The sequence below is a fragment of the Montipora capricornis genome, chromosome 8, assembly GCF_036669925.1.
Source record: "Montipora capricornis isolate CH-2021 chromosome 8, ASM3666992v2, whole genome shotgun sequence".
Lineage (NCBI taxonomy): Eukaryota > Metazoa > Cnidaria > Anthozoa > Scleractinia > Acroporidae > Montipora > Montipora capricornis.
In genome coordinates, this window is record NC_090890.1 from 4,188,032 (window position 1) to 4,202,349 (window position 14,318).

Below are 14,318 nucleotides of genomic sequence, written 5' to 3' on the forward strand. Positions count from 1 at the left end.
CGATGATATTAAACTTCGGCAACTTTAGTATCATGGCATTTCCTTGTTGATTATACCATGATAAAGACATTCCACAGTGTATCGCCAACAATCCGTGATTAGAATTTGTTAGGTGACGTCATAGACATGATTACGCAACTTAAGTCACTTGCTAGTAAGAGGAATTGAGAGAAACTGTGAGATACCACTGGGTAAATATCTTTGCTTGATTATAAGGGATAACTGTTTTTCATATCACTAACGCGATTTGCTGTAATTTAGATTTTGAACCCTATTCAACCTCCCTTGTGAAAAGTACAGCGACTGACAGAAAGCTGGTGTAATAAATGGAGTTGTTTAAAACCGTGGTTAGTTAATCCTCGCTAGCAATACATTCAAAATCCAGTGTGGTTAGCTACTAAGCGACGACTGGAACAGAAGATGACCGACAAAGCTAAGAATTCACGGCGAATTGCCAAGGGAAACTTCACACGAAAGCGGAACATTTTGATCAAGTCCATAGAGACAAGCCAAGGAATCGAGGTAGTAGAAACCAATTACTCAAAACTTGTTGATGCATGGGAAGAACTGGAAGGGAAGCACTTAGAGTATGTTAACTTCCTGACTGACGAGCATTTAGTGGACGAAGAAGAAATCTGGATGACGGAAGTCGAGGAAAAATATTCCAATGCATTTAATCGTAAAGTGAAATATGTCGAAAATGTCACTACAAGCGAAAAGGCAACGCGCGAGCACGCGGCTCGTCAAGAGGCCATTGACAACGCAAAAGTTAAAAGGAACACTGCGCGCGCTGTTTTCGAAGCTTCTTACGAAAGTATTTCGCACGCGTTGCAGTCAAAAGAAATGCCCAATTTTGCGTTAAAAGACTTACAGAAACAAATAGAAGATCAATTTCAAGATTGCAAAACCTTTAACGCTGAACTGTTAGAATTATTGCCCTTTGAATCAGCCGAATCTGAGATGCAATGGATAGCTAAAATCCAAACCTATTATTACGAAATTGTTGAACAAATTGTAGTTAGATATACTAACGTAAAAGAACAAGAGCAGATAAAACAGGAATCTGACGCGACTTCTTCCTTTCTACACCTGGAAAAGGTAAAAATGCCGCACTTTGATGGAGAACTACGTCATTACCCTCAGTTTAAAAGAGATTTCAACAAACAAGTCATGCCACAAATTCGTGGAAGAGATGCCGCATATGTGCTACGCTCTTGTCTTGGAAAAGAACCCGAAGGCCTGGTAAAGAGCATAGACGACGATGTGCAAGAAATGTGGCGAAGACTGGACGAAAAGTATGGAGATCCAGCCAAAATTGCAGACGTTATCATTGACGGCATACGTAGATTCAGAACACTTAAGGAAGGAGAAGATAAACGTTTCATCGAATTCGTGACTCTTGTAGAAGACGGATACAGAGACCTCACAAGACTCGGTCTAGAAGCGGAAATTACAACAACGAGTTCGGTCAGTATTATAGAGAAAGCTTTATCAACAGACATCAGAAGAAAATGGGCGGAAATGGTTAGTTGTCACGGAAGTCACATCGACAAATCAAAAAAGTTCCCTAGTCTTCTTGAATTTCTGCAAAATCAAAGGAGTGCTATTGAATACGACAGTGCTTCTCTTCGGACGACGACCAACAATCAACATTACAGAGGCACATCGCACTATACAGAAGGCGTCGAGGAAGTAAGCAAAGAACCCAAACCAAAATGTCTGATTCATGAACACGGAAGACATTGGACAGCAGACTGCAGAATTTATTTAGCCAAGCCAATAGAAGAGAAAAGGACGATCATCAAAGATAAACGAGCCTGTTGGTCGTGCCTAAAGATCGGTCATCGACAACGTACATGCAAATCAAGGAAAGACTGTGGTGTAGGCGGCTGCACAAGAAAGCACCATCCATCTATACACGAGACGGAAGAAACACCTCAGGAAGTCTCAGCCTCAGCAAATGTATGCCACAATACAAAAATTGACACCTGCCTGTTACAAGTACAAAGAGTTAAAACCAAAAGAGGAGAAGCTAATATAATGTGGGATAACGCCGCATCACTTTGTTTTATCACAAACACTAAAGCAAAGCAAGAGAAACTTAAAGGATCCAAAGTCGAACTTTCAGTCATCAAAGTTGGAGCACAGAGCGAGAAGATTAAGACCAACAAATACAAGGTACCTCTTATAGATAAGCAAGGTCACGTCATCGAATTCGAAGCTTACGGCATCGAAAGGATCACCTCAGACATTGAAAGTGTTAACATAGACGACATAGTACATCTTTTCAAGAACGTCACAAAGGAAGAAATCGAGCGACCCTCAGGACCTGTGGACATTTTAATCGGTTACGAATATGCAGCCTATCACCCGGAAAGAGAACAAAACATCGGTCATCTTGTGCTCTTAAGGAATCGTTTCGGGCGATGTATTGGAGGAACGCACCCGTTACTTAAAGAATCACATCTGTATCACGATTTCATCAATGCCAGAGTCAACACAGTTGTAGGCAAAATCAATATAGAAGACTTTTACAAAATTGAGAACCTTGGCGTAGAATGCAAACCGAAATGTGGAGGATGTAGATGTGGAAAATGTTCCTTAGGCGCGAAAGACTGCACTATTCAAGAAGAGCGAGAGCTGGAACTAATCGAACGAAATCTAAACTTTAACAAAGAGGAAAATCGCTGGGTCGCTGAGTATCCCTGGATCAAGGATCCTCAGAATCTTCCTGACAACCGGAAGGTCGCTTTCGCGAAACTGATAACGACCGAGAAACGTCTAAGAAGGAACACCGAACACGCAAAAGTGTATGACAACCAGATAAAAGACATGGTAACTAGAGGAGTTGCAAGGAAACTCTCCAAAAAGGAACTAACACTCTACAAAGGACCGGTGCATTATATCGGACATCATGAAGTTCTCAAGCCTGATTCCAAATCTACCCCAGTGCGCATAGTGTTCAATAGCAGCGCCAATTACATGGGTCATATCTTGAATGAGTATTGGGCTAAAGGTCCTGACCTACTCAATAACTTATTGGGAGTCCTTATACGTTTCCGAGAGAATAAAGTAGCCTTCATTGGTGATATTAAAAAGATGTACCACACTGTGAAGATGACAGAGTTAGATCAGCACACCCACCGATTTCTGTGGAGGGATATGGATAGTACAAGAGAACCCGACACATACATAATGCTCAGAGTTTCATTCGGTGACAAGCCGTCAGCTACAATTGCAACCGTTGCTCTGAGAAAAACCGCAGAGATGTCAAGAGAGAAATACCCAGAAGCAGCAGATATAATACAAAGAAATACGTACATGGACGACATAATCGAAAGTACGGACGATCGCAAACAAGCTATTAAACTGACTCAAGATATCGAGAAGGCTATTATTAAAGGAGGATTTGAAGTCAAAGAGTGGATGTTCTCAAGCGATACTGACAGACAAGAAAAAACAAATATACCGATCGAGGAACAAACAGAAAAGATACTTGGAGTTAAATGGAGTCAATCAGAAGATCAACTGTGTTTCGAAGTCAAGGTTAACTTTACTACCAAGCGAATACATACTTCAAGGTCTACGAGCGATATCGTCCCCACCCAAGATCCCCAACAGCTCACAAAGCGTATAATCTTGTCACAGATCAACAGCGTGTATGATCCCCTAGGGTTGGCAGGACCATTTACAGTAAGGGCCAAAATTCTTTTACGCCGTTTGTGGGGAACTGAACCGAAACTTGACTGGGACGACCCTATACCCGAGGAAAACCAACAGAATTGGTCTATTTTCTTCAACGATTTGAAAGACATGAATCAAATCAGATTTACGAGATGCCTTAAACCAATGGATGCTATTGGCGACCCCATTCTCGTTGTGTTTAGTGACGCATCCAAAGACGCATACGCTGCATGTGCATATGTACGGTGGCAAAGAAAGAATAACCAATTTGAGAGCAATTTAATACTGTCCAAAAATCGTCTTGCACCAATAAAAAAGATGTCCATTGACCGTATAGAACTGTGTGGAGCGGTACTGAACAAACGCCTAAAAGTGTTCATAGAAAAGGAATGTAGATATCGCTTTGAAAAGATCTACCACATCGTAGATTCTCAGATTGTACATGCCATGATACAGAAAAGCTCATACGGGTTCAACACGTTCGCCGCTACTAGAATAGGTGAAATACAGGAAGGAACAAACCCTGAAAACTGGTATTGGGTAGAGAGTAAATATAACATAGCTGACTGTTTGACAAGAGGCAGGAAGCCCGATGACATTGGACTTGAAAGCACATGGCAAAAGGGTCCCGATTTTCTTAAACAAACAGAAGACAAGTGGCCAATCACTCGTGATTACTTGGAGCCAAAACTATCCGAAGTAATCCGGACTACAATGGTAACGAAGATAGAAGGAACTCATGATACCCTAGCGTTACGAATTGACATCGCCAAATATTCGAGTTACGGCAAACTACTACGTGTCACTGCAAGAATTTTGAAATTTTACAGCAAATTTCCCAAACCGTCATTTAAAAGCGCAACGCAAGAACTGACACCTGAAGATATTAAAAAGTCAGAGATTTTCTGGATCAAAGAGATTCAGCAGAACATGAGAAATGATATTGAAAATGGCAAGTACAACCGTTTGTGTCCTATCACACGCAAAGACGGCATCTATGTAGTAAGCAGTCGTACTGCAAAGTTACAAACAAATTACGGTGACAACGAAGTTATATTACTACCATATGATCATCCGTTCTCACATCTCTATGTAGCACAAACTCATGCAAGAGGACATCATGGCATTCTAACTACTGCCAGCAAAGTGCGCACCAAATACTGGATACCCAAACTCCTTAAGTTGGTAAAATCGATTAAGTTCAGATGCGTTATCTGCAAAAAACTTGCTAAGAAAACAAGTCAGCAAGTGATGGGCCAATTACCTGAAGACAGATTGAAGCCAGCACCGCCATGGTACAGTACAGGAATTGATCTTTTTGGTCCCTTTAAAATTCGGGACGAGGTAAAGAAGAGAACGTTCTCTAAAGCTTATGGAGTAATATTTAATTGTCTCGGAACAAGAGCTGTTTATCTGGATCTGGCAGCAGATTATAGTACAGACAAATTTCTGATGGTACTCAGAAGATTTGTGTCCCTAAACGGATATCCATCCAAGCTATTGTCTGACAACGGTACTCAACTAATTGCAGCAAGTAAGGAACTAACCGCTATAACAAAAACATGGGATTGGAAGAAAATTAAGGAATATGGCGTCATGAAAGGATTGCAATGGATCTTCACCCCAGCAGATGCCCCATGGCAAAATGGAGTAACTGAAGCTCTTATAAGATCGGTCAAGCGAGCAATTGAATTCTCGGTTGGTGAAAATGCTTTAACCTTCTCTGAATTGCAAACAGTTTTATTCGAGATTGCCAACTTGCTGAATGAAAGACCAATAGGGCGACACCCAACATCCCCTGAGGACGGAGCATATTTATGCCCAAATGACTTACTGTTAGGCAGAGCCACAAGCAGGATACCAAATGGCCCATTTGATGAAAACGCGAACACCCAAAAACGTTTCACGTTCGTCCAGACAATTGTTCATACATTCTGGAAAAAATGGAACTCGAACTACTTCCCAAGCTTGATATTAAGGCAAAAATGGCACACATCTCACCGAAATTTGAAAATCGGAGACGTAGTTATGATACAAGATTCCAACTTAGTGAGAGGAAACTGGAAGCTTGGAAAAGTGTCAAATGTTTACCCAGGTGCAGATGGGAAAGTGCGAAGAGTAGACGTGCAATACAAGAATCTCACCGTAAACGAACCTATGAAGCAATACCAAGGCAAAGGATATGTCACTGTTCAACGTCTGAGGTGATCCTTTCGATGCCGTAAGCTTCGAATTCGATGACGTGACCTTGCTTATCTATAAGAGGTACCTTGTATTTGATCCAGGGATACTCAGCGACCCAGCGATTTTCCTCTTTGTTAAAGTTTAGATTTCGTTCGATTAGTTCCAGCTCTCGCTCTTCTTGAATAGTGCAGTAGACGTGCAATACAAGAATCTCACCGTAAACGAACCTATGAAGCAATACCAAGGCAAAGGATATGTCACTGTTCAACGTCCTGTACAGAGACTTGTATTACTTATACCGATTGATGAAAACAAAATTAACTTCTAAGTGAACTTTCAGATACTATTTACTATGATTACTGTAACCTTTTTTTTTTGGCGGGGGAGTGTATCGCCAACAATCCGTGATTAGAATTTGTTAGGTGACGTCATAGACATGATTACGCAACTTAAGTCACTTGCTAGTAAGAGGAATTGAGAGAAACTGTGAGATACCACTGGGTAAATATCTTTGCTTGATTATAAGGGATAACTGTTTTTCATATCACTAACGCGATTTGCTGTAATTTAGATTTTGAACCCTATTCAACCTCCCTTGTGAAAAGTACAGCGACTGACAGAAAGCTGGTGTAATAAATGGAGTTGTTTAAAACCGTGGTTAGTTAATCCTCGCTAGCAATACACACAGCTTTCCTATTACTTGCCCTCTATGACCAGACGATGATATTAAACTTCCGCAACTTTAGTATCGTGGCATTTCTTTGTTTATCTTACCATGATAAAGAAATTTTACAGCTTTACAATCACTTACCCTTTATGACCAGACGATGATATAAAACTTCCGCAACTTTAGTATCGTGGCATTTCCTTGTTGATCATACCATGATAAAGAAATTCCACAGCTTTACAATCACTTACCCTTGATGACCAGACGATGATATTAAACTTCCGCAACTTTAGTATCACGGCATTTCCTTGTTGATCATACCATGATAAAGAAATTCCACAGCCTTAGTATTACTTGCCCTCTATGACCAGACGATGATATTAAACTTCCGCAACTTTAGTATCGTGGCATTTCCTTGTTTATCATACCATGATAAAGAAATTTTACAGCTTTACAATCACTTACCCTTTATGACCAGACGATGATATTAAACTTCCGCAACTTTAGTATGGTGGCATTTCCTTGTTGATCATACCATAATAAAGAAATTTTACAGCTTTACAATCACTTACCCTTTATGACCAGACCATGATATTAAACTTCCGCAACTTTAGTATCGTGGCATTTCCTTGTTGATCATACCATGATAAAGAAATTTTACAGCTTTACAATCGCTTACCCTTTATGACCAGACGATGATATTAAACTTCCGCAACTTTAGTATCGTGGCATTTCCTTGTTGATCATACCATGATAAAGAAATTCCACAGCTTTACAATCACTTACCCTTTATGACCAAACGATGATATTAAACTTCCGCAACTTTAATATCGTGGCATTTCCTTGTTGATCATACCATGATAAAGAAATTTTACAGCTTTACAATCGCTTACCCTTTATGACCAGACGATGATATTAAATTTCCGCAACTTTAGTATCGTGGCATTTCCCTGTTGATCATAGAATGATAAAGAAATTCCACAGCTTTAGTATTACTTGCCCTCTATGACCAGACAATGATCTTAAACTTTCGCAACTTTAGTATCATGGCATTTCCTTGTTGATCATACCATGATAAAGAAATTCCACAGCTTTACAATCACTTACCCTTTATGACCAGACGATGATATTCAACTTTCGCAACTTTAGTATTACGGCATTTCCTTGTTGATCATACCATGATAAAGAAATTCCACAGCTTTACAATCACTTACCCTTTATGACCAGACAATGATATTAAACTTCCGCAACTTTAGTATCGTGGCATTTCCTTGTTGATCATACCATGATAAAGAAATTCCACAGCTTTACAATCACTTACCCTTTATGACCAGACGATGATATTAAACTTCCGCAACTTTAGTATCACGGCATTTCCTTGTTGCTCATACCATGATAAAGAAATTCCACAGCTTTACAATCACTTACCCTTTATGACCAGACGATGATATTAAACTTCCGCGACTTTAGTATCATGGCATTTCCTTGTTGATCATACCATGATAAAGAAATTCAACAGCTTTACAATCACTTACCCTTTATGACCAGACGATGATATTAAACTTCCGCAACTTTAGTATCACGGCATTTCCTTGTTGATCATACAATGATAAAGAAATTCCACAGCTTTACAATCACTTACCCTTTATGACTAGACGATGATATTAAACTTCCGCAACTTTAGTATCGTGGCATTTCCCTGTTGATCATACCATGATAAAGAAATTCCACAGCTTTAGTATTACTTGCCCTCTATGATCAGACGATGATATTAAACTTTCGCAACTTTAGTATCGTGGCATTTCCTTGTTGATCATACCATGATAAAGAAATTCCACAGCTTTACAATCACTTACACTTTATGACCAGACGATGATATTAAACTTTCGCAACTTTAGTATCATGGCATTTCCTTGTTGATCATACCATGATAAAGAAATTCCACAGCTTTACTATTACTTGCCCTCTATGACCAGACGATGATATTAAACTTCCGCAACTTTAGTATCGTGGCATTTCCTTGTTTATCATACCATGATAAAGAAATTCCACAGCTTTACAATCACTTACCCTTTATGACCAGACGATGATATTAAACTTCCGCAACTTTAGTATCGTGGCATTTCCTTGTTGATCATACCATGATAAAGAAATTCCACAGCTTTACAATCACTTACCCTTTATGACCAGACGATGATATTAAACTTCCGCAACTTTAGTATCGTGGCATTTCCCTGTTGATCATACCATGATAAAGAAATTCCACAGCTTTACAATAACTTACTCCTTATGACCAGACGATGATATTAAACTTCCGCAACTTTAGTATCACGGCATTTCCTTGTTGATCATACCATGATAAAGAAATTCCACAGCTTTACAATTACTTACCCTTTATGACCAGACGATGATATTAAACTTCCGCAACTTTAGTATCGTGGCATTTCCTTGTTGATCATACCATGATAAAGAAATTCCACAGCTTTACAATCACTTACCCTTTATGACCAGACGATGATATTAAACTTCCGCAACTTTAGTATCACGGCATTTCCTTGTTGCTCATACCATGATAAAGAAATTCCACAGCTTTACAATCACTTGCCCTTTATGACCAGACGATGATATTAAACTTCCGCAACTTTAGTATCATGGCATTTCCTTGTTGATCATACCACGATAAAGAAATTCAACAGCTTTACAATCACTTACCCTTTATGACTAAACGATGATATTAAACTTCCGCAACTTTAGTATCGTGGCATTTCCCTGTTGATCATACCATGATAAAGAAATTCCACAGCTTTAGTATTACTTGCCCTCTATGACCAGACGATGATATTAAACTTTCGAAACTTTAGTATCGTGGCATTTCCTTGTTGATCATACCATGATAAAGAAATTCCACAGCTTTACAATCACTTACACTTTATGAGGAGACGATGATATTAAACTTTCGCAACTTTAGTATCATGGCATTTCCTTGTTGATCATACCATGATAAAGAAATTCAACAGCTTTACAATCACTTACCCTCTATGACCAGACGATGATATTAAACTTCCGCAACTTTAGTATCGTGGCATTTCCTTGTTTATCATACCATGATAAAGAAATTTTACAGCTTTACAATCACTTACCCTTTATGACCAGACGATGATATTAAACTTCCGCAACTTTAGTATCGTGGCATTTCCTTGTTGATCATACCATGATAAAGAAATTCAACAGCTTTACAATCACTTACCCTTTATGACCAGACGATGATATTAAACTTCCGCAACTTTAGTATCGTGGCATTTCCCTGTTGATCATACCATGATAAAGAAATTCGACAGCTTTAAAATCACTTACCCTTTATGACCAGACGATGATATTAAACTTCCGCAACTTTAGTATCACGGCATTTTCTTGTTGATCATACCATGATAAAGAAATTCCACAGCTTTAGTTTTACTTGCCCTCTATGACCAGACGATGATATTAAACTTTCGCAACTTTAGTATCGTGGCATTTCCTTGTTGATCATACCATGATAAAGAAATTCCACAGCTTTACAATCACTTACCCTTTATGACCAGACGATGATATTAAACTTCCGCAACTTTAGTATCATGGCATTTCCTTGTTGATCATACCATAATAAGGAAATTCCACAGCTTTAGTATTACTTGCCCTCTATGACCAGACGATGATATTAAACTTCCGCAACTTTAGAATCGTGGCATTTCCTTGTTTATTATACCATGATAAAGAAATTTTACAGCTTTACAATCACTTACCCTTTATGACCAGACGATGATATTAAACTTCCGCAACTTTAGTATCGTGGCATTTCCTTGTTGATCATACCATGATAAAGAAATTCCACAGCTTTCGATCACTTACCCTTTATGACCAGACGATGATATTAAACTTCCGCAACTTTAGTATCGTGGCATTTCCCTGTTGATCATACCATGATAAAGAAATTCCACAGCTTTAGTATTACTTGCCCTCTATGACCAGACGATGATATTAAAGTTTCGCAACTTTAGTATCGTGGCATTTCCTTGTTGATCATACCATGATAAAGAAATTTTACAGCTTTACAATCACTTACCCTTTATGACCACACGATGATATTAAACTTCCGCAACTTTAGTATCGTGGCATTTCCTTGTTGATCATACCATGATAAAGAAATTCCACAGCTTTACAATCACTTACCCTTTATGACCAGACGATGATATTAAACTTTCGCAACTTTAGTATCACGGCATTTCCTTGTTGATCATACCATGATAAAGAAATTCCACAGCTTTACAATCACTTACCCTTTATAACCAGACGATGATATTAAACTTCCGCAACTTTAGTATCATGGCATTTCCTTGTTGATCATACCATGATAAAGAAATTCCACAGCTTTAGTATTACTTGCCCTCTATGACCAGACGATGATATTAAACTTCCGCAACTTTAGTATCGTGGCATTTCCTTGTTGATCATACCATGATAAAGAAATTTTACAGCTTTACAATCACTTACCTTTTATGACCAGACGATGATATCAAACTTCCGCAACTTTAGCATCGTGGCATTTCCTTGTTGATCATACCATGACAAAGAAATTCAGCAGCTTTACAATCACTTACCCTTTATGACCAGACGATGATATTAAACTTCCGCAACTTTAGTATCGTGGCATTTCCTTGTTGATCATACCATGATAAAGAACTTCCACAGCTTTACAATCACTTACCCTTTATGACCAGACGATGATATTAAACTTCCGCAACTTTAGTATCATGGCATTTCCTTGTTGATGATACCATGATAAAGAAATTCCACAGCTTTTCAATCACTTACCCTTTATGACCAAACGATGATATTAAACTTCCGCAACTTTAATATCGTGGCATTTCCTTGTTGATCATACCATGATAAAGAAATTTTACAGCTTTACAATCGCTTACCCTTTATGACCAGACGATCATATTAAATTTCCGCAACTTTAGTATCGTGGCATTTCCCTGTTGATCATAGAATGATAAAGAAATTCCACAGCTTTAGTATTACTTGCCCTCTATGACCAGACAATGATCTTAAACTTTCGCAACTTTAGTATCATGGCATTTCCTTGTTGATCATACCATGATAAAGAAATTCCACAGCTTTACAATCACTTACCCTTTATGACCAGACGATGATATTCAACTTTCGCAACTTTAGTATCACGGCATTTCCTTGCTGATCATACCATGATAAAGAAATTCCACAGCTTTACAATCACTTACCCTTTATGACCAGACAATGATATTAAACTTCCGCAACTTTAGTATCGTGGCATTTCCTTGTTGATCATACCATGATAAAGAAATTCCACAGCTTTACAATCATTTACCCTTTATGACCAGACGATGATATTAAACTTCCGCAACTTTAGTATCACGGCATTTCCTTGTTGATCATACCATAATAAAGAAATTCCACAGCTTTACAATCACTTACCCTTTATGACCAGACGATGGTATTAAACTTCCGCAACTTTAGTATCATGGCATTTCCTTGTTGATCATACCATGATAAAGAAATTCAACAGCTTTACAATCACTTACCCTTTATGACCAGACGATGATATTAAACTTCCGCAACTTTAGTATCACGGCATTTCCTTGTTGATCATACAATGATAAAGAAAATCCACAGCTTTACAATCACTTACCCTTTATGACTAGACGATGATATTAAACTTCCGCAACTTTAGTATCGTGGCATTTCCCTGTTGATCATACCATGATAAAGAAATTCCACAGCTTTAGTATTACTTGCCCTCTATGATCAGACGATGATATTAAACTTTCGCAACTTTAGTATCGTGGCATTTCCTTGTTGATCATACCATGATAAAGAAATTCCACAGCTTTACAATCACTTACACTTTATGACCAGACGATGATATTAAACTTTCGCAACTTTAGTATCATGGCATTTCCTTGTTGATCATACCATGATAAAGAAATTACACAGCTTTACTATTACTTGCCCTCTATGACCAGACGATGATATTAAACTTCCGCAACTTTAGTATCGTGGCATTTCCTTGTTTATCATACCATGATAAAGAAATTCCACAGCTTTACAATCACTTACCCTTTATGACCAGACGATGATATTAAACTTCCGCAACTTTAGTATCGTGGCATTTCCTTGTTGATCATACCATGATAAAGAAATTCCACAGCTTTACAATCACTTACCCTTTATGACCAGACGATGATATTAAACTTCCGCAACTTTAGTATCGTGGCATTTCCCTGTTGATCATACCATGATAAAGAAATTCCACAGCTTTACAATAACTTACTCTTTATGACCAGACGATGATATTAAACTTCCGCAACTTTAGTATCACGGCATTTCCTTGTTGATCATACCATGATAAAGAAATTCCACAGCTTTACAATCACTTACCCTTTATGACCAGACGATGATATTAAACTTCCGCAACTTTAGTATCGTGGCATTTCCTTGTTGATCATACCATGATAAAGAAATTCCACAGCTTTACAATCACTTACCCTTTATGACCAGACGATGATATTAAACTTCCGCAACTTTAGTATCATGGCATTTCCTTTTGATCATACCATGATAAAGAAATTCAACAGCTTTACAATCACTTACCCTTTATGACTAGACGATGATATTAAACTTCCGCAACTTTAGTATCGTGGCATTTCCCTGTTGATCATACCATGATAAAGAAATTCCACAGCTTTAGTATTACTTGCCCTCTATGACCAGACGATGATATTAAACTTTCGCAACTTTAGTATCGTGGCATTTCCTTGTTGATGATACCATGATAAACAAATTCCACAGCTTTACAATCACTTACACTTTATGACCAGACGATGATATTAAACTTTCGCAACTTTAGTATCATGGCATTTCCTTGTTGATCATACCATGATAAAGAAATTCCACAGCTTTAGTATTACTTGCCCTCTATGACCAGACGATGATATTAAACTTCCGCAACTTTAGTATCGTGGCATTTCCTTGTTTATCATACCATGATAAAGAAATTTTACAGCTTTACAATCACTTACCCTTTATGACCAGACGATGATATTAAACTTCCGCAACTTTAGTATCGTGGCATTTCCTTGTTGATCATACCATGATAAAGAAATTCAACAGCTTTACAATCACTTACCCTTTATGACCAGACGATGATATTAAACTTCCGCAACTTTAGTATCCTTGCATTTCCCTGTTGATCATACCATGATAAAGAAATTGCACAGCTTTAAAATCACTTACCCTTTATGACCAGACGATGATATTAAACTTCCGCAACTTTAGTATCACGGCATTTCCTTGTTGATCATACCATGATAAAGAAATTCCACAGCTTTAGTTTTACTTGCCCTCTATGACCAGACGATGATACTAAACTTTCGCAACTTTAGTATCGTGGCATTTCCTTGTTGATCATACCATGATAAAGAAATTCCACAGCTTTACAATCACTTACCCTTTATGACCAGACGATGATATTAAACTTCCGCAACTTTAGTATCATGGCATTTCCTTGTTGATCATACCATGATAAGGAAATTCCACAGCTTTAGTATTACTTGCCCTCTATGACCAGACGATGATATTAAACTTCCGCAACTTTAGTATCGTGGCATTTCCTTGTTTATTATACCATGATAAAGAAATTTTACAGCTTTACAATCACTTACCCTTTATGACCAGACGATGATATTAAACTTCCGCAACTTTAGTA

At 38.1% G+C, this 14,318-nt stretch overlaps 1 protein-coding gene across 1 annotated transcript; it reads left to right on the forward strand.

Annotated features, from left to right (window-relative positions):
- Positions 1–420: 420 nt before the first annotated feature.
- Positions 421–5,892, forward strand: LOC138013588 (uncharacterized). Its single transcript, XM_068860690.1, has one exon. It carries the CDS (start codon positions 421–423, stop codon positions 5,890–5,892), a length of 5,472 nt encoding a protein of 1,823 aa, XP_068716791.1.
- Positions 5,893–14,318: the final 8,426 nt, after the last annotated feature.

Coding starts and splice junctions, on each gene's coding strand:
- LOC138013588 (XM_068860690.1), top strand. CDS start 421: ATGACCGACAAAGCTAAGAATTCACGGCGAATTGCCAAGGGAAACTTC.